General features: G+C 43.5%; 1 protein-coding gene across 1 annotated transcript in view; it reads right to left on the reverse strand.

The window, feature by feature from the left end:
- Positions 1-1,168: 1,168 nt before the first annotated feature.
- The window catches only part of mtcl2 (microtubule crosslinking factor 2), an 87,700-nt gene continuing 67,621 nt past the window's right edge, over positions 1,169-21,247 (reverse strand). The window contains exons 11-14 of the mRNA XM_086005545.1: positions 20,479-20,730; positions 15,799-15,869; positions 13,209-14,670; positions 1,169-11,932 (exon numbers count right to left, since the gene is read on the reverse strand). Coding sequence (XP_085861671.1) covers positions 11,795-11,932; positions 13,209-14,670; positions 15,799-15,869; positions 20,479-20,730 — 1,923 coding nt within the window. The 3' untranslated portion in view covers positions 1,169-11,794. The remainder of the gene's footprint in view (positions 11,933-13,208; positions 14,671-15,798; positions 15,870-20,478; positions 20,731-21,247) is intronic.

Genomic DNA, 21,247 nt, shown 5'->3' on the forward strand with positions numbered 1-21,247 from the left:
TTAGAAGAGGCAGCTTGCGGGTTGCTATGGCGACATCATCTGGATGAGTTCATTTCCTAAGGAAAGACTCAGCTGTATCTTTGTGCCTTTATTTCTGTTTTTTCAGTTGAACAACACTTTGGATCGTGTTCAGAAATGTGCTGAAGCCCTGCGCTTGTTGATTGAGGCACATGAAACAATCCCTTTGTTGTGAAGCCCCATTTCTAACGGCAGCAGTAATTGCATCATACACAACACACAAGCTGCCTTCATTAAAAAAATAAGTGCTTTATTCGGAGATTTCTGAAAGCATTTCAGTTTACGTGGCAATTTCCATTTCAAATCACAAGATCCATTTCCAGGGCCACCATTTTAGTGAAGCCCGAGTAAAATTCTGTTTTTATTACACAGAATTGCCTGGTTTTCACTGGTTACATGTAGGCCCATTGGTTTGTGTTGACAAAACAAGTCATCACGTTTTTATTACTTAGAATTAGGGGATTGTTTTTATGAGCGATTTGCCTAACTGGTATATAAATAGCAAGCAAATAAAAGAATCTGGGGGCTGGGTAGTAGTGGCTTACCATCCAAATGGGTGAAAAGGCACTTCTGGGGGACTCTCCATTAGTTTTGGTGTAACAGAGGGAAGCGCAAAGAGCAATCTTGTGTTATAAAACAAGCCAGTGCTCAATCAGTTAAATTTCCTGGCTCTACTTTTAGCCTGCTGACTAAGTGAGCTGTGGTGACAGAGAACCATTTGGTGTTAGACAGGGCATTGCTCAGACCCCAGTTGATTTTTGACTTCCAAGAGCCACAATTCATTTAGATCAGAAAATAATGGTGACTAAAAATCAGCCTGCCACTGCACTGAGAAACATCTAAATATATATTTTAGGAGGGGAATGGTAAATGATGCAATAGTAATTAAAATGAGTACAGCATATTTACAGTATCCAAGATTTTAAAAGGATAGTAACACATTAGGGGTGAGCAAAAGGTTTGTATTTTGGAAATCCCCCTTTAAAAAGGACATTTCCTGTCTACAGATTCACTGAGACCATTCATTTCTGGAAGAGAAACTGCAGCAAGAAACATCCGAATCCCGCTGACAGAACACAGGCTTCATAAATGTGTGGAGAAAAAATTCCAGCATTCCTAATAATAAAATCATTTAATAAAAACAAAATACTTGATTTTCAACAGGAATATTTTATTAAGAAAACACATTACATCGGTATAAGTTCTTGCACTGTGAACTCCTTGAACTGAGCAACTTTTTCTTTATGTAACCAGAAATATCTATGGTTATAAAGCAGCTGCCTTCAAATTCTGCTCCAAAATACCCGGATTTAAAGGTTTCTATCCTTTTTAAAGAATGCGTCTTCGATGTTTTCCCAAGACATCAAAATAACATTAACCACAAATTTCACAGAGAACACAACAATTAATACATAATAAACAAATTGTAAACACTTCATTGTTATGTTGCACGGTTTTCTTGAAATTACAGCAAAATGTTAAATTAATTTTAACTTGTTTCTGCAAACAAGCCTCATTCTGTTTGAAATTTACAGGCAGTTTAAATAATTTACCACAAATTGACATGTCTTGGAAATCACTTTTAACAACAGCTTCGAATTAACCATATTGCTTGGTTCAATGTTGTTTCAAGGAGATGACAGGGTTCAAGTACTGTGGACATGGCGCAAGCAAAAACATGCAGGTGAAGTATTATGCCATCGTACAAAGACTGTTAAACTCTGGCATAGCCAGAATGACCTTTGGGTGGGCCTTTAAATCATTTTCAGGTACAGTTCATTGTAATTGGTTCTAAAGAAATGCCAAAAAGAATTCAATGACTCCTCCACAATTATAACATATTAATTCGTTATCCTTTTGGGGTAAACGCTGCTACAAACAAGAGGTCCATACAAACCTTTACTCCGTTTTTTTCTTTCAACATATACAGAAATATTAAGCTCTGGAAACGGTTCCTACTGCAGATTAAAAGTCAGTTTGTACTATACAGTTTCAAAAAATACAGAATTTTGTGCATAGAATGTAAACTCAGAAAAAGGTATAGAAAAGAGCATTTCATATTCCCCAGCAAATGCTAAATAAAACAAAAATAATCAGTACATATTTCTATAATGATTTCCAATAATTTAGAGTTTGAAAACCGTCCACCCAAAAGCCAGTGTGTCTATGCCAACACTCGGTCCTTTATCTCCCCTGCATTCTCGAACGCATAAACTAAGTACAAAGACCTAGATATAGGTTTTTCTTCAGTTATTATACACAATTTATTTTTCTATGAACAGTATAAATAATTAAAAGGCATTTTTACAAACATATGCTGAACTTTTTATATTAAAAGGTCACCTAAAAACAAACATTTAAAAATCTAGTCTTACATTACAAAAATTAAAAAATACTAATGTTAAAAAACTTAAATATATCAAGGATTGAAAATGACCATCAGATATTTGGGAGTTTAAATAGTTTTCATATATACACACGACAAAGACATAGAAAACGATGAAGCTTATAAAACTGATATACATTAATAACTTTTTATCAAGTAAAGCATGGAAAGAGCAGGTAACTCAATGTTGTCTCACTGCTTTGAGAAGAGCATTTGTAACTACACCCTTCTCACCTTAGTCACTTAAATCACAGCTCTATAAATCCAACAATATTCTTGACTACGTGCAGTCACGGGACAATTAAAGTATAATCTAAAACAGATACATAGTATATGCAAAATGCGTCCGATTGATTGGTAAAGGCTGATTTAATCGGGTGAAATTGTCTTAAAATGCAGTGGTTGTCAGAATTAACTGCCCTTTTATTTCCCTAAACTTTGAACTAAAACTCTTAAAATAAAGTTTGAACATAATGAGAGCCTTCCCTGTGTGACTGTGTAGAAATACAATTTTACATGGATGCAGCATCCAACTGAAACGATGGCCTTTGATTTATTAGCGAACATCTGGTGAACAGTGGTAAAGTCCATGTTCTACTCCTGTTTGATATTTTTAATATCTAATGTATCGACTGTAACTAGACTAGACAATGCCGAGTCTCTCAAATTATATGACATTACACATAATTAAATCACTTCTCTCAGAAGATGGTGCAGAAAGCAAACCGTGAAGAGTATGTTCACCACCAGTTGCATTAAAAAAGATATCAAAAGGAAAAAGTAAAGTGACTAACCTTAACCATAACACTATCTGGGCATTAATTACTTACACTGGCAGCTAGAAAGTAGACAATGGACACAGATATATTGGGGTGGGTGAATGACCGAGAAGGAGACAGATTAGGGTAGGAAGCGTAATAGGAGCCAGACAGATTGAGTTGGAAAAGGGAAGAGAAGCCAGATAAGGGGAGTAATGAAAAAAGGAATCAGATTGACATGGATAAGGGAAAGTGCAGCCAAACTGAAGGACAAAGGGAATAAAGAGAAGAAATGGAAAGGGAACCAAGAAAGGGCCAGATGGGGAGGGATAGTGTTGAGGATAGTCAAATTAGAAGGGAGAGTGGGGAGCAGTGTTTGAATAGGAGGGGTAATGGGAAGATGGGGAAGGGGGAGACAGAAGCCCCAATAGTAACTCGGGGCAGGAATCGAGCAGGAAGGGGCCGAGGCAGGTGGCAAACCGTCCTACCTCGGCAGCGTGAGGCCTGGGAGATTTTACCTCCCGGGTCTCATCTACATAGCCTCAGTCAATCACCTGCCTACAACTGGCAGGAGGCGGTAGCACAATGTTGGGTGGCAGGAGGCCACCGCTGGAGACCAAAGAACAGTCCCCGGCACTCCGGTAAGTCACGGGGAGGCTGTTTGGGAGGGCCTCGCATTCGGGGTGGGGTGGGGGAGGGGGGAGAAGCTTGGGGCAGGGGAGGCTTAAACTTTCCATGTTGGGCCTGAAGAAGCAATCCTGCTCCTCTGGCCCCACAAGGAATCATAAAAAGCAAAATGACTTACTTTTTTGGGCCTCTCTGGCCCCGACTGGTCCTCCCGCTAGGTTATCCTGGTGGGAAAGCCATAATGACTTCCTCCCACAGGCGTCTGGTTAAAATAGCAGTCGGCCCCGATGATGTCATTAGAGCCCAAGCAGCATATTTAAAGAAGGACCCTCTGCCTGCGCAGAAGAGCGGGTTAAAATCAGAACCTGCGGGATCAGTGTGGGATGTCAGTGGGCGAGTCCCATAGGCAATTTTAACTACCTGCTCGGTTTCATCTAAGTGGGTAAAGTTAAAATCGCCCCTAGATTGGGAGAGGTAAGCATCTAAGGAAGCCAGTTTGAGAATGTTAAAGGAAAGGGGAGAAGACAAACTGGGAGAAGAAAGCAGAAAGGGAGCCTCTGAAGTGTAGTCATTGTTGCAATGTATGGAAAGATGGCAGCCAACTTACACACAGCAAGGTCCCACAAACAGCAATGAGATAAATGACTGTTGTTAGTGGTTTTGGTTGAGGGACAGATGTTGGCAAGAACAGCGAGAGAACTCCCTTGCTCTGCTTCAAAAATGTGCTACGAGATCTTTTACGTCCACCCAAGAGGGAAGTTGGGGCCTCAGTTTAACACCTTATCTGAAAGATGGCACGTCACGTAGTGCAGTACTCCTTTGATACTGTACTGAACTGTCAGCCAAGCTCATGTATTGAAGTCTCTGGAATGGAGCTTGAACACATGGCCTTCTGACTCAGAGGTGCGAGTGCTACTACTGTGCCAAGTCTGAAGAAAATAGATTGGAAAGGGAAATAAAGCAGAGCAAGACAGACTGGTAGAAGCATCGTGGAAAGCTAGGGGAAAGCCAGATTGGGAAGGAAACCAATTGAGGAGGTGTAATGGCAAGGGAAGCCAAAAATCGGAATGAGAACCTGGAAAAACAGCCAGATTGAGAGGGGTGAGCATAATGGAAAACCCGACAATGGCAAGGTAGAGTGGGAGGGGTGACAGCAAGGGAAGACAGGATTAGAGGGGTAATGCAAAGGGAAGCCAGAGGAAGGTGGATTGGTGGGAGTAAGCATCATGGAAAGCCAAGGGAAATAGACTGGTAGGGATGAACATCATGGAAAGCCAGAAAAGGTCACACTGAAAGGGGTAATGGTAAAGGGAGCCAGATTAAAAGAGAAGGATCACGAGAAGCCAGACTGAGTGGAGTAAGCATCATGGAAAGGCAGAGGGAGAGAGGCAACGACAAGGAGTGCCAGAGGGAGTTAGAATGGGAGGGCAGATTGGGTGGGGCAACAGGAAGGACAGCCAGTAGAAAACAGATTGGGAAGGGCAACGGCAAAGGAAACCAGCAGAAATCAGATAGGGAGGGGAAAGAGTCAGGAAAACCAGATTTGATGGGTTAATAGGAAGGAAGCCAGTGGAAGTAGTAGTGGAAAGGGAACACGAAAAAGAGAAATGGTTAGCATCATCAGAATCAGAGTGTGTCAGACTGGAAGGGGCAATGACAAGGGGAGCTAAAATGGGAGAGGTAATAGGGATGGGAACAGAGCTGATTGGTAGGGATTAACATGATGGGAAGCCAGAAACAATCAAATGGGTAGAGGTAATAGAAAGGGGAGCCAGATTGGTAGAGTAAGCATTATTGGAAGCCAGAGGGAGTCAGATTACAATGGGGACTAGTAAGGGAAGTCAGAGGTAAATAGAGTGGGAGGGCAAGTATCAATGGGAGCCAGGGCAAGAGAGATTGGCAGGGTAATCATTATGGGAAGCCACACAGAGTCAGACACAGAGGGGAAATAACAAGGGAAGCTAGAAACAGTTTGAGGGAGAATGGGAAGGAGGCCAGACTACAAGGGGGAATGGCCACCAGAGGAAGACAGACTGTTCTGTTAAGTATCAAAGGAACACTGGGTAGAGTAATGATGAGGGGAGCCAGATGGGGAGGTGTAATGAGAAGGAAAGTCATATTGGGATGGGCACTAAATTGAAGTGGCCAAGGGATGGAGAAAGAGAGTGAATAGAGGCAACAGACTAGGAACCAGAGCTCCATTGCAAGAGTTAAGGGGAAGGAGTGCTAGGTTGAAAAGGGACATGGGAAAGATAGCTAGACTGGGAGGGTAATAACAAGGAGAAACATATTGGAGGGATGCACGAGCATAAAACTCCCGCTGTTAGGAACTCTAGTTGGGGGGGCGGGGTTGCAATTTGGTTCCATCAGGTTTCCACCACTCTTAGGTTTCCTCCTGATGTAGAAAGGGTGGGTATTTCGGCCTGCCCCAGTTACATCAGTTTAGGAACGTTTCTGGAGGTGTTCCAGGGCTACCCCAGGAATTCTGCCTGAAGTGCCTCCGATAGGCCCAGCAGAACCTATGTCTGCTGAGAGCAGGTGTAGGTCCCATTCTGGGCCTACAGTGGAGAAGGTAAATGGCAATCAATCCCAGCAGGAAGCCACTCCTAGTTTCCTGTGGCAAAGTGGAGCAGACACCTCTGCTGGTGCAGAGTAAACATCCCAAATACTTCAATGATCCAATTCCTGGTATTTGGGATGGGATCATGAGGAAGCCTAAGTGGTGGGTGGAAGTGCTGCTCTGCTGCATTGTCGCCAGGGTCCACGGAAGTTTTAGGCTGAGATGTGGTGCCAGATTGGGATGAACAATAGGAATGAAGCCAATGGAAAGAGTATGTAATGAGGACTGTGGAAGGAGAGACAAAGTAATAGGAGAAATGGGCAGCCAGATTGGGATGGAGAATGGAAAATATGCCAGATTGGGAGTAGCGAGAAGGGAGGCCAAATAGGGCAAGGATAACAGAAGCTAGATTGGGTGGGGAAGTGGGAAAAGGCGCCAACTCAGTACATGAACCACATTGGGAGAAGTAAGTGAAGAAAGACAAGTGAGAGACAGATTGAGAAGGAACATTGGCAGGGGAACCAAAACAGAAGGAACATTGGCAGGGGAACCAAAACAGAAGGGCCATGATAGGGGAAACAAACAGAAGGGCCATGATAGGGGAACCAAAACAGAAGGGCCATGATAGGGGAACCAAAACAGAAGGGCCATGATAGGGGAACCAAAACAGAAGGGCCATGATAGGGGAACCAAAACAGAAGGGCCATGATAGGGGAACCAAAACAGAAGGGCCATGATAGGGGAACCAAAACAGAAGGGCCATGATAGGGGAAACAAACAGAAGGGCCATGATAGGGGAAACAAACAGAAGGGCAATGTGATGGAGCCAGAGGATGACGATGTGGGGAGGGGGAGGGAATGGGGCAGACAATTTGGTAAGGGCAATAACAAAGGGTGTAAGAGGGATAGGGGGATGAGACATACACATTCAAACAAGGATTACGAAGGGAACCAGACTGGGGAGGGTAAATGGGAATGGAAGGGGAAGACATATTGGGAGGGGCAGCCAGAACACAGGATAGACTGAAAATGGGAAATAGACTGGGGAGGGAACGACAACAAAGCAGAGCTAGACTAGGAAAAATTTAAAGGAAAGCCAAAAGCGCTATATTGAAAGGGACAATGGATATGCAAACCAGTCTGGGAAGGGTAATGGGGGGCGAGGGGGGGGGGGGGCAAGATTGAAAGGGGTGATGAGAAAGAAAGCCAGGAAAAGACAGAGGTAGAGGGAAGACAGACAGGAAATGGGAGACAGATCAAAAGGGGCAATGGAAAAGGGAACCAGGGAGAAACAGACTGGCAGGGAAAGTAGGTAGAAAGATTGATCAGGATAATGGGAAAGGGAGGTTGGAAGGCAAAATGGCAACTGGAAATAGGAAGGAAAGCCAGTTTGGGAAGGAAGCCAGACAGAAAAGGAAGAGCAATTGAAAAGTGAACTAGAATGGGAGAGGTAATGACAAGATGAGCCAGATTGGGAGGGCCAATGCGAAAGTCAGACATGGGTAGCTAGATATGGAAGGGGCTAGATTGGGAAGGGTAGTGGGAATGGGAGCCAGATTAGGAGGCATTATGGGAAGGAAGGACAAATCAGGAAAAGGTGTTGAAAAGGGGAAACAAACTGGGAAAGATGAGAAGGAAACTTAAACTGCGCCAATCAGAAGGGGAACCAGCTGGGAGGGGTAATAGGAAAGGGAGCCAGATTGGGGCAGGTAATGTGAAGAGGAGCCAAAGGATGCAGAGGAGGTGGAGTAATAAGCAAGGCTGGCAGATTGGAAGGGGAAATGTTAAGGAAAGTCACATTGGAAGGGCAAATGAGAAGAAAATACAGATTGGGAGGTAAATGGAAAAGGAATACCAGAGGGGCACAGGTTGGGAAGAAAAGTGAGAGGTACACAAAGTGGGATGAAGAATGAAAGGAAAATAGATTGGGAGAGGATGGAAGGCAGACAGTTTGGGAGAGGAGAATGGAACAGGCAGCCTGAGGAAGCTAGGAGTGGATGGGATTATGAAAGGCAGACAGGTTGAGATGAGCAACAGGAACAGGGAATACAGAAGACAGAAAGGAATGGGGTCAGAAGGGAGACTAAGAGGCAGACACAGTGATGTGACAGGAAAGGCAAGGCAAGGCAAACTGGGGGAAGTGAAGGACAGACAAGACTATGAGAGGGAACAGGAGAAGAAATACAGAGGAAGATAGGCAGATAAATTAGGAAAGGAAATTGGAAGCAGAGATGTTGGGAAAGGGAATGAGAGGCTGTTAGAATGAGAAACAGATACACACGTGGAAGGGGCTCGGCCTCATTCTCAGTTGGTGATACTGTGAATCAAGTAGATACCAAGCAGGGGAGGAGCAAGGAGAAATATAATCAACAAAATAGAATGGGGGCAACTTTCAACTTCGTTGTTTGGGCAGTAATCTGGTGGGGCAGATCTGCAACCGATCATAGAACTTGAACAAATTTCATTCCATTGAAATCAAAAGGGACAAAAAAATTGTGCGGGTTCTATGACAGGTGTGCGATTCGCTCCCCCAGGCTACTGTTCAAAATGACGCCCGATATAGTACTTTTATAAAGATAGACAGTAGGATTGGGCCTCTTCTAACAGTTGGTACAAAACCAGTGGTCGGGGGTATGGGGGGGGGGGGGGGGGGGGAGGGGAGGGGACCAGAGTGCATCTGCTGGCAGCCCGTTGTTGCTGCTGTGAGGCCAGAGCCATTTTGCGTCCGGGGGCTCATGTGCATGGACCGGCGAGCTGCATGCACCAAATCGGGAGTCCAATGGAGCTCGCTGGTTGTGGAGTTAGCCAGCAGTCCAATCTGGGGGGAGGGGGGGGGGGCCACACATGGCCTGGCGGCAGGCTGGAGTATTTTTAATGAGGACAAGAGGAGCATTCCTGATTCTCCTGACCCCACAAAAAGAAGCGATATAAAGGGCTTTGGGCTGTTTTATGAATGAACACCAGTGGCCCCTATAAAGCCCACTGGTTAGGCCGCTCACTGCATCAGGTGAGTGCTGGACATCTAACGGGAGGTAAAGATGACACCCCCACCCCCACCCAGATATTCAAATGCCGACAGCTGGTTTTTCAGGTGAGAAACTAGCTGGCAGCAGATGAAAATCGCCTGCCTGGTTTCTCTGGGCATCCCTGTGCTGTGGCACCCAACGGTTGGACAATCAGGAAAATGAAGGCCCCTCCTGCCTCACTCGGATGGTTATGCTGGGCCTAGGCCTACTTCAGGCACAGGCCCATCTGGGATGCTGAGGGAATCCTGGTGTTGCGTAGTGTGGGAGGTCATCATCTGATGTAACAGGTCCCTACTCCTTTTCTTTCGTTCTGAGCATTCCTCAGGTACAGGGAAAAGTAACATTTCCCTCCTAATTCAACAATGCTGAAATGCAGCATTCTGTACAATCTATTTATAAGCATTGTGCAATAATCTCCCTTAGAATTTGTTTTTTTAAGACTACATCCAGGGTAATACAAAACTAGAGGAAAAAAACAGCAACAATGGCCTAGAAATTCTAGCGTGCCCATAAACGGGGCGGGGACAATACCTGCTCCTTAACAGAGCGGCCTGAGGCGCAGGCGATAGTGGGCCGCAGACCTCAAGATCATTGAGCTGTGGACAGCTAATGAGGGTTCTCAGGCAGCTCACCAGCGGAAAGAACTCAGAGCGGTGGCCAACAGGCGCCCGCGTGGTTTTAATGTGGGCTATGGGGGAGCACTCCTGCTTATATCTAAATATGTAGAGTCCAGCACCCGTTTCAGGCGTGGGCCCTTGATGTCAATTTCTTTTGTCTACACCAATATGATGGGTGGCGCGGTTCCGGCTGACAATGAGCGTTCGCTTCCTGCCTGCTATATTGTAGGCTTAGGAGGTGGTTTAGCGCCTGAAAAGCGGACGCTGTGCGGTCGAATTTCTAGGCCATAGTCTTCACTGGTCATTTTTCCTCCCCAAGTACCTTTATGCCAGTAATCTCGGATTATTGCACAGCCTACAATGCAATTCATTTGGAACATATACAGAATACACAGCATGCAGTGTGTCACAAAGCAATAACATGTGAAATAGCTCTGACGTGTAAATTATGAAAGTGAAGCTCAAGTGGATTCTTTACACTATTTCAACTACAAGAGGCGTTCCTGCTTTGTAACACACAGCTGACTGTTTCATTCTTTATAATATAGAAAATATTGATTTATTCTTTTCCAGTTTAATCATTTCCATTTAAAAATATTTTTTACTGATGGAGTGCATCATCAGGGACAGCAATGAACGACTGGTCCTACTTGTGTACCAAGCTCTTAGGCCAGAAGTAATGTGGGGATTTATTTAAGTACTGCAATCAATTTATCACCCACCAGACAAAATACTTTGTTACAGATGCAAAATAATTCTGAAAATGAGAGAGAAAGCTAATCAATGACCTGGAGCCTGCAAGTACTTTCCCATCTGCCAAGCTCCCTATTGAACTAAGATTGCACCCATGTTTAGTTAACACTTACAAGTCTGTTTCCTTAAAGTCAGTATTTATTCCTTCTTAGTTAAATATATTTGTGGAGCGGGGCAATATAGCGATTGAAGTCCTAACCAGCTCTCTTGCCCCAGACACATCTATAGCTTATAAAACAGAATGGGGTAGAAATTTGCCTTGAGCAATAGTGCAAAACAGGCGATATCGACTCGGCCGCCTGTTATACTGACTTCACTAGAACTGACCATCAAGTGGGGCGTATAACCCTCTATCACTCTCTCCTAACCTACTCAGAGGACATATATTCCCTGCCCAAGTCAAATTTCTTCCTCCATATTCTCTGACTCACTGACAGCAATGCCACAGGAGATCTGCTAGTTTATATTAATCTTTATACATATTAACATGTTGCACCTAAATTGAAGATGATCAGTGAATGGAATCTCTCCAGGTTTCCAAATGTACAATTTGAAACGTGTGTTGTCAGTATTTATTCCTTCTTAGTTAAATATATTTGTGGAGCGGGGCAATATAGCGATTGAAGTCCTAACCAGCTCTCTTGCCCCAGACACATCTATAGATCACAAATGAGAGTTGGAAGAAAGCAGCACAGAGATGGGAGGATATGTTTGCCAAAAGAAGTAGAGACTGTCATTTGTCATAATCTAGCTAAACAGTCTTGCTGTTGTATGAATATCTATGCACTGCCATTACAGCAATGACTCAACCGCCTAAGCATTGTAACCTAGAACTCTCAGATTTTCTTGATAAAAATCAATCACTAGGTTGCTTTCCCTCTACAGTTTGTATTTTTGCAATCTACAGTGACCACGACAATAAAACCTGAATACCTTTTCTAAACATCTCCTAGAATTTCACTTATGCTGTCAGATAAAGCGAAAGTTGCAGAGATTATTTTAGCACATAGAGCTGTCTCCTTGCCCTGGAACGTGGCACAGTTCACTATTCAGCCTGATTTTTCATCCGACACGTTGGGATCTGAAGGCAAAGAGCGTGATTTACACTGTGATAATGAATGGCGAGCTGACGATCTGGACGGAAAGCAGGAGGTGAGTGACTGAGATGTACAATCACATGATGCTTCCTGCACAAGAACATGAATGAAATTCAACGTCAGTATTTACATGCTGAGCAAAAGGTAAATCTTGCCTAATAAACATTTTTGCAATCAGGGTAGAAATTTCTTAAATGTTAATTCAAAATCTATGCCTAGAAACGATTGTTAGTGATAGCAGACTAAGTGCTTTAACAAGCTGACATGATGTTTCTACAGCTGCTATTTTTGCAGAGGTATTAACCCATTTAAAATAAATGTGTTCATGCTTGTATTAAACTAGCAGACAGAGAAACACCGTACAAGTAATGCTAATATCACCAACAGCAATTTCATTAGCAGACAAAAATGTAGTGCTCATTAAGATGAGGGATGTTTGTGCTGGGGAAAGGAATGCCCCCCATTTCAGGCACTCATTGGCAGCATCATAGATCCCTAGGTGAGAAACAGCACCGCCAGGGGCAGAATAAAGGTCCCTCCACTCTACTCCATAACATGCCTCAACCTCGGAAGAATACGCCCCCAAAAATGAAACTTTCTTCATTTCCCACACTAGCCATCCCATGTCCTCTCAGTGATATTGCCAATTAGTGCTGAAGTAGGGACAGTTTCTGTGTTATAGGCTCATATCCATTTGGAATGGGATTGAGACTGCCTAAACTCATTGCCCATAGGACTCTTACGATCACCAGACAGAGGAGTCTTTCATCGCATCAGTCTGGGCTTAATTTCTACCCAAGTTCCAGAGAGGAAAGGCCACCAACCTACAGCAATTTAAAAGTAAATTCTGTGAGACGAGGCTCCCAGTGCGGAGCACCACTTGCTGGGAGCACAGAGGTCAGCGTGTCCGAATCACAGAGCTCCTGATTTTCCCCACCAAATCTATGCTCATGAGCAAGGTTCCACATCGGGAGCCTTGACTCACTCTTCAATATTTTTACACCCAATTGATTTTCATTAATTCAATTTAATCTGTATAGTAACAAACAACATGCAGTTTGTTTACAACAAGCAAGTATGAAAAGGTATATTCTGCTAGCTTATTTTATTTGTAGGCAATAGTACATTAATAGATGACTTTTGACTTTTATAAATCTATAAAAAGTACTAATTGGAAAGCTCTTTCAAAGAGCCGGCACAGACACAGTGGGCCGAATGGCCGCCTTCTGTGCTAGTCCAGAAATCTCATATTAATTTAGAAAAACAGGAAGACTCCTGTTTAATATTAGCGTTTGTAGAGTAGAGAGTTTTAAAAATAATTTAAGGACATATTTTAATGAGATGGAACTCCTACTAAAGCGGTTACCTCAAACAGACCAGAAGCTCCACAAGCATCCCGTGTGTCTGGATCTTTGGCTCCCTGGGCTGGAGAGGGTGTTGGTGGTTTTTGGTCCTCCTTGTTCGGCTGCTTGGGAAGCCTTTTGTTTACAATTCGGGAAACACCGTCTACCTGTGCATGGCCCAGTGGAGCAGACAAATCTGTCTTTTTGACACTTTCTTCAGAGACTGGATCTTTTGATGGTTTGTCAGCTCCATTTGTTGGACTCTGGGATCTGCCACACACATTCCTGAAAAACTCCTGAACAATCCCATATCTTGATGTATCGCTTTTTGCTTTTGTTTCATGTTGGCTTGATTTCCAAACTGAGTCGACACTTCCAGATGTGTGCTCAACAACATTAAACAAACTGGACAGTCCATCATTGATTGAACTAAGCACTGGACTATCCCTCGTAGTAGTTGACCTAGCCCAAGCGGACTCATTCTGTCCTCTATGAGACATGGCCCATGGACTTCGCTCCCTTGTATGATCTATTTTTGATGAGCTTCTTCTCTGCAGCTTTGGCGAGCCATATTTGGGTGAACAGCAAGGACGCTCAAACTTAGTCGGCACCTTTTCCAAAGATGAAGAGAGTTGTTTGCTACGGGAACTCTGGGTTGGCATCAGCAAGGAGCCTCTTGATGCCCACGACCGGTGCAGACTACTGGAGATCGATCTCGGACTGTCAGTCTGCAGCCCAACACTAATACTCCGGGTGGTCTGGGTACCCACACTGATAACTCCAATAGTCTGGCTTGCAGTATCATTAACCTTCCTTTCCAATGAGCTTGTACAAATAACATTTCTGACACAATTGGCTACCTCCTTCATGTCGTCACTCATGTTACCTGATATTTGCAGATCACGCAGAGCAGATGGAAACCCAGTACCAGCAGCAGTAGCAGAAACGGAAACAGGATGTTCTCCAGTGCCACTTTCCAGCAGATCCCGGTGCTTGGAAAAGTTATTAAACCACCCATTGCACATGTTCTCTGAATGGAGCTCTGAATCCTCAGTTTGTTTGGGTTTTGCCATGGTGAACAGGAAACCTGGTTCAATCATAATCTTTCCTTCATTGTTTTGAACCAAAGAACCATCCATCCTACGCACTACTGGTGGACTGTAGTAAATCCGAATGCCGGTCCTGTCTGGTGCTGTGTAACTCCTCTGCATTTGTTTTGTGTTGAGATGTGGGTTAACCAGATTTGCTGCCATGGTGAAGTCCCAAGATGAAATTACAGGCATTTCCACATTTGACTGCTCGATTAATGATCTTTCTGATTTCTCGTGTAAGAATTCACCATCGTTATTCATGTGCTTCCAATTTTTGTTGTTCAGCTCCTCAAGATCCTTTAAACTTTTTGGCAAGGGTGCAGTGGTGGGAGGTAAATATGGAGATGCGTCCAACAAGCTCTCAAACTCGGACATGGAAGAAACGGATTTGGCCCTAAAAATAATGCATTTGAAAATATGAGTTATTTTTCCCTTTGTGAAATAAAGGGCTAAGGCCACATCACCCACTGGAACAAGCCAGAGTACCAACCCTACTTATTTTCTAGTTAGGGTGGTAAAGCTTTCGCTGTAATATTTTAATATACCACGAGAGTGCAGACATTTACAGCTTTGGAAAATGCAAATTCACTGGCTCAATCATGGAGGGGCTTCTCTTGGCCAATGATCAATAATGGATGACAAATTGTTCCGTTCTTATAAAAGGGAACGAGTCATAAAAAGTCCCATCAACTGCGAATCCCAAACAAGGCTAAACTCCTGTGCCAGTGAAAACCAGGTGTAAATTAACTGAGGCGGGTGCAGTACGTATGAGGGGAATAGAGAACAAATTCATCTATAAGTGTGTGGGGTTGGTGGTGATGGAGGGAATGAACTACAGGGAAATGTATTGTGTTTGGGTCAATGTTAAGGGTTGCTTCAACCTCGTTAGCATCACTCCTCAATCCAGGGCAATTAATACCTCATTGCCTTTAATTAACACAAAGGGGACCACTATTGTTCCTGTAAAAGGTTGAGGGGTGATCTAATTGAGCTGGTTAAAATGATAAAAGGATTTGATAAGGTAGATACAGAGAAACAAATTCCTCTGATGGAATCCAGAACAAGGGGGCATAATCTTAAAATGAGAACTAGGCCATTTAGGAGTGAAATCAGGAACCTCTTTTTCCTCACAAAAAGTAGTAGAAATCTAGAACTTTCTCCCCCAAAAGGCTGTGGATGCTGTGTGAACTGAATTTTTCAAGACAAAGATTAATAGATTTTGGTTAGGTAAAGGTATTAAGGAATATGGAGCAAAGATGGGTAAATGACCTACTCCTGATCCCATGCACCAGAAATGTAAATTTTTTGTCCAAGAACCAGTTCAACGGAAACAAAATGTGGCTATAAAGTAGCTAACTTGTACTGTGATCAAACTTCAAAACTTATTATATAGGAAAACTGGAAAAGTAGTAAAGAAACTGCCAACTGGAGCTTATTTTAGGCTAAATTTTACTGCAATTACAATTTAATTCCTTGCTTGGCAACAGATACTTCAGAAAAATACAGATAAGCCCATTTTTACCGTTGCAAATTAGTTCCCTTAGCCTCTAATTCATCAGAAGTTTCCTTTTCATTTTTCCTGTGTTGCAGCAGCTGAAAAATACAAAGAATGTGACTTGTAAACAATTATGTGGGAATTTGCAGGGTCTGCTGAATCCATTTTAATTTCCTCAAATACACGGACTGTCTCTGCAAGTCACTCTAGCTTAATGTCCGAGAAAAACCACCTCCTCCCTGTGCTAGCTTGACAATAGCACCCTTCTTTGTACCAACGTCCCCAGGACACTGCAGGTCTTTGATCTTCTGCTTGATGTAGTTGCTGCGACAATTACATGCAGCAGAGGGGGGTTGGGGGGGGTGTAAGACTTCCCTCATATGCTATGTGTAACTAAATTGTGAACCCATTTAGAAAGTGCACAGAGGACATTTTCCACCATGGTTTCATTATTTAAAAAAAATCCGGTTTAAGAAGGAAAAAAGATGCAAATCATGGTACGAACTGAAAACACACCAAGCTTCTGCGAGAATTCAATTTATCCAAAATCATGTGACTTGGGGGAATTTAATGTCTCTGTTAATGATAAACAAGACAATGTCTATTTTTCTCCATAATTAACGAGCTACTAACAAAACTGCATCCTCAGAAATCTCAGTTCAAAACAAGTCGTTAATGAGAAAAAGTCTCATTTTTTATTACAAGAAAAAAATTCTCAAATATGTGCTGAATCTAGCAGAAACACATTTACATTCTCGCCATCTACATTGTAAGCTTGTGTGTCTTAAATTCAAAATTTCCATTCTCCAAATCAACTTGCATTTACATGACGCCTTTAATGTAGTAAAAGGCGTGTCACAATTTTACTCCTTTTCCCACACACAATTTCAACATATCCTTCAGGTAGGAGAGGAGATTTTCCTTTTTGCAGCACCGAGGTAAAGCTCAGTTCCCAGGCACAGTGATGAGGAAAAAAGAGAGGCAGGGGCCCATTATACCAGGTCTCTGCCCCCACTAATCTACGTTGGGATTCCCTTTGCATTCCCAGAGATACGACAAGTGAGTATGTGTCAGCATAATCATGGATACGAGGCGGGAGGGATATGCCCAGCTTCCCGTCTGACTGCTGGGTGCCCCAAGAAGAAAGGCCGGCCCCAAAAGAAACAAGGCATTGGGGCAGCTCGATTGAAAATCAGACTCGGTTTATTTGATAGTTAAGAGTTTCTACCCTTGCCTTCATGACAATCTTTAGATTTCAGGGCCTTCTAATTGCTACTTTCTGACTGGAAGGACCCGATTCTAATGGCCAGGAGCACAGCCGCATTCCTGCTTTTAGTCTCAACTCCACTGCAGGTCTGTCTGTAGTCTATCTAGCAAGTATTTCCTGTTCAGGGCAGGAAAGTTGTTGCCCAGGCTGTCAGGTGGCACGCAAAGTATACCATCAGGCCTCACTGCTACACTATAGGTCTACTGTACCATGCACAGCTATCTGGGAAGGACAGTAGAATGTGCCTAAGGAGGCTGCGACACCTATGCCATCTCTTTCAGGAAGATCTCCAGACAACAGCCAAATGACCGTGAGATTCACCTTGGCCCTTATTATTCAAAATAATTATAAATAAATATGCTGCACAATGTTCAAATTAAGTGCAATGCAATTAGTTCATCCATTATGTGGCGTGTGAATGCTGTCAGTTTGATATAACACGGTGCTGCCCCTTTGTGATTTATTTCCGACATGTGAAATCTAACCCATCACTTGTAATTAATTCCTTGCGGAAGGGTAAGTGTGCTGCTTGGCTGCTGGATCTCGCTGAGTCTTTTGGGATTTTGGTGGCCCTAGACCACCTTGGGCTGTGCAATGTGAAAGCTCTGCATCTGAATCAGCTACATCTGCTGCTGTGGTGGCTGAGTGGTCCCTCCTTGCATCTCCACCTCCTCCCACACCTGCTGTGCCAGGCACTTCTAGGGAGGTGGCAATCAGTCTCAGTGTGTCCTCCAGCAACCAGACTTAGTGCCTGGACAGTAAACCTGCCTTTTCTTAAGCTAGAACACTCCATTCTTCAGTAAATTTGCTCAACCAGCATTTGGCCCGGCCTTCACAGTGCTAGTTCAGCTATTGAAGTGCCTCCTAATTGCAGTTAAATATTAGGACTATTGCCAAAAAACTGTGCCCGATGTGGTGCGACTCACAGTTTAGCAGTTCTCATCCTATCCAAACTGCCATCTCTCCACAAAATAGTGAGCATGGCGAACAGAGGGAGTTTTCAATGATGCTAAAAGTGTGGAGCATGCTGAATAAGTTTATGGACAGACTTTATAAACTAAGTGCTCTCCACACAGAGCTTCACACAATGGCAGTGCCTTTCAGAAGCAAGTGCATCCCACATGATTTTCGATCCATTAATTGTAATGGACAGAAAATTGCACGGCCCACACTGACCTTCACACTGATTTCGGATACGTGCTCAGCGTCGGGAGCACTCATTTGGAAAGTCTACACCCATAATAATTGTTATAATGAATTAGAAACTGATTTGCTTCAAAAAAAATATTTTCTTACAAGCAATGCAACTAAATCTACAAAGAATTGGCAGACTCAGAAACGTCAATTACTGGTCCATCACACCAGAAGAGCAGTGAATACTCAATTAATTAGCTCTTGCTTGAGATGGAATTAAGATTATATGAGGATAACTATATGCATAGCAGAGCAAGTGACATATGGAACACAACATAAATGAATTCTGTGGATATAGCTGGCCACGGTCACATTAATATCCCAGCTATTTCACCACGGGGGACATTTCACAAAGCTTTATTTTCTTGGCAGTCTCATCTCTCTCAGGAGAGTAAACAATTAAGGACAGGTCCGTGATACACTATACATGGTGGTTGAAGAAATTAGCTTGGGGGACTGAATGGCCTTTTATTCAGTCCAATTTAAAAATGTTCCTTCAATAAATGTGGATAATGCTGAATATATTCCATTTGTGACAAAGTAAGGGAAACCACCAATGTTTCTGTTTATACAATTAAAAACTAGGCGTTGGAGTAGGTCGGCACGACAGGCATTTTTCCCCACAGAAGAGACAGATTTTACTTTCAGCCAACAGATTTCTTATTTCGGTAGTTTGATGCTGTGAAAAAGATGCACTCTGGTAAGTGCCTGGTGCTGGATTGTGATGATGTTCTCACAAACTGTATTATGAAGTTGTAGGGCACAGCTTTACACTCACAATTGCACAGCAGTTAGCCCATGCAGCCGGGGAGCAGAGAAAAGGCATTCCTCCATGGGAGGCAAAACTTGGGAGTTAAGGGATGCTCTTGGCCAAAACTTTTTTTTTCCTTTATCACTGCCTCATGAATAGCCCTGGCATAGGCATGGCAACCGGTCATCTGCCTGCCCCCTCAGCAAAGAAGAAATAAAGGGGATCAAAATAAAACACTAGATTTTTTTTGGAAGAAGTTAGGGAGACATAAACAAAATTTAAAAATTGCAGAATTCCATGTAATTAAAAGCAGGTTAAAAAAGTGGGGTTCTTTGAATAGTGACAATAAAAAGCGCTGAGCATATCTGATATTATTGTCATCATCAGTTATCTCCATATAGTAATACTGGGACAAATAGGATAGGTGGCTGAATACATAGACGCAAGAATCCTTGGGCCGTGATCCTGCTGGAGTTCGCGGGGCCAGCGAAAGGGCACCTAATGTATATGGGGCAGGAGGGCACATCACCATTACTCATCTGCTCCATGCAGCCAGGAAATCTGACACCTGTCCTCCATTGAGGTCCTGGCCAATTGCCCCGTGGCCACCTGTGTAAGGGGGATGATCAAGATTTAAAATAAAAAATCTCCTTTCATTGAAGATCCTGGCTGCTGGCTCAGTGGGTAGCACTCTCGCCTCTAGTCAGAAGGTTGTGGGTTCAAGTCCCACTCCAGAGACTTGAGCACAAAATCCAGGCTGACACTCCAGTGCAGTGTTGAGGGAACGCTGCACTGTCGGAGGTGCTGTCTTTCGGATGAGACGTTAAACTGGGGCCCTGTCTGCTCTCTCAGGTGGATGTAAAAGATCCCATGGCACTATTTCGAAGAAGAGCAGAGGAGTTCTCCCCAGTGTCCTGGCCAATATTTATCCCTCAATCAACATAACAAAAGCAGATTATCTGGTCATTATCACATTGCTGTTTGTGGAAGCTTGTTGTGCGCAAATTGGCTGCCTCGTTTCCTACATTATAACAGTGACTACACTTCAAAAGTACTTCATTGGCTGTAAAGCACTTTGGGACATCCGGTGGTCGTGAAAGGCGCTATATAAATGCACATGCAAGTCTTTCTTTAAATGCCCTACACCCACCCTGCCGTCCTGAGGTGGGTGCATCTTATCGCACTCGGTATACCGGCCACCAGCCCTACACTAGAAGTGGAACTCCTGGTGTAGAGAATTCCTGTCCCTTGCTCCGCCCTCCCCCACAACAACATTTGTCTTTTAAGGGGTGGGTAGAGGTTCTTGCTAGGCACACGTGCCAGAAAATCCCAGAAACATGGTGCAATCGGGTACCTTCTGGTTTCTGGCGAGTTCTGCTGTCAAAGCTAGCGAACCCCCTTATATTTTTTTGGGGCCTAACATTTGCACAGGATTAGAAGCTCCTTAAAAACGTTAAGATTTTTAGGGCACATTAAGAAGCAGTGCTGCACGTACCTGATTGATCTTGTGCTGCATTTCCTTCAGACGCTGCTCGCTGCGGCTCTGCTCATTGTTAAATCGGTCCAGTAACTCTAACTTCTCTTGACTCCAGTTCTTTTCACTGATTTGAAGCTGCTGTGTTAGATCCATAACTGCGCTGTAGGACTCTGCCAGGAGCTGCTGATGTTCTTCCCTCTCCCATTTCAAGGCAGTCTTGAGATCACCGGGAGCTTTCTCAGAGGCCAGTTTGCCAGCCCTACCTTCCAGCTGTTGTGGGGCAGTTACACATTCAGAATCATAGACTGAATTTCCAGCAATTTTCACAACAGTTTTCTAGCCCCTGATTTTGAGGCTTAATAATACAATGACATTTGAAAAGCTAGGTCTATGTAATTTGACGGAAAATAGTTCATCTCCAGCTCAAGTTCCAGCGCTTCTTTTCCTGTATTTCTTGCATTTATGGAAAATGTATAATAAAAACATTCTTCACTGTTTACATTTCTGAAATGACTTCAACCCAACCTCTTTTTTTAAACATTTAACTGCAGCTCCTATAAAAATATACTTCAAGTTGTCTACTTCAAAAATCTTCTAGAATGTTGTCGATTTCCACAAGTCCGATTTGCACATGCTAGATAAGAACGGGGGTTAATTCTGGGATTCCGTGCTCCCAGTCAGGAAGCGGCAACATAGCGGAGATAGCACTATGACAATGTAGCTCCGATTCTCTGTCCTAGGCTCCCCAAAGGGAATAAATTGCTTTCACAATGATGCAGTCAAATAT

Source organism: Somniosus microcephalus, chromosome 13 (assembly GCF_052327205.1).
Source record: "Somniosus microcephalus isolate GS21.2 chromosome 13, FLI_Smic_1.0, whole genome shotgun sequence".
Taxonomy (NCBI): domain Eukaryota; kingdom Metazoa; phylum Chordata; class Chondrichthyes; order Squaliformes; family Somniosidae; genus Somniosus; species Somniosus microcephalus.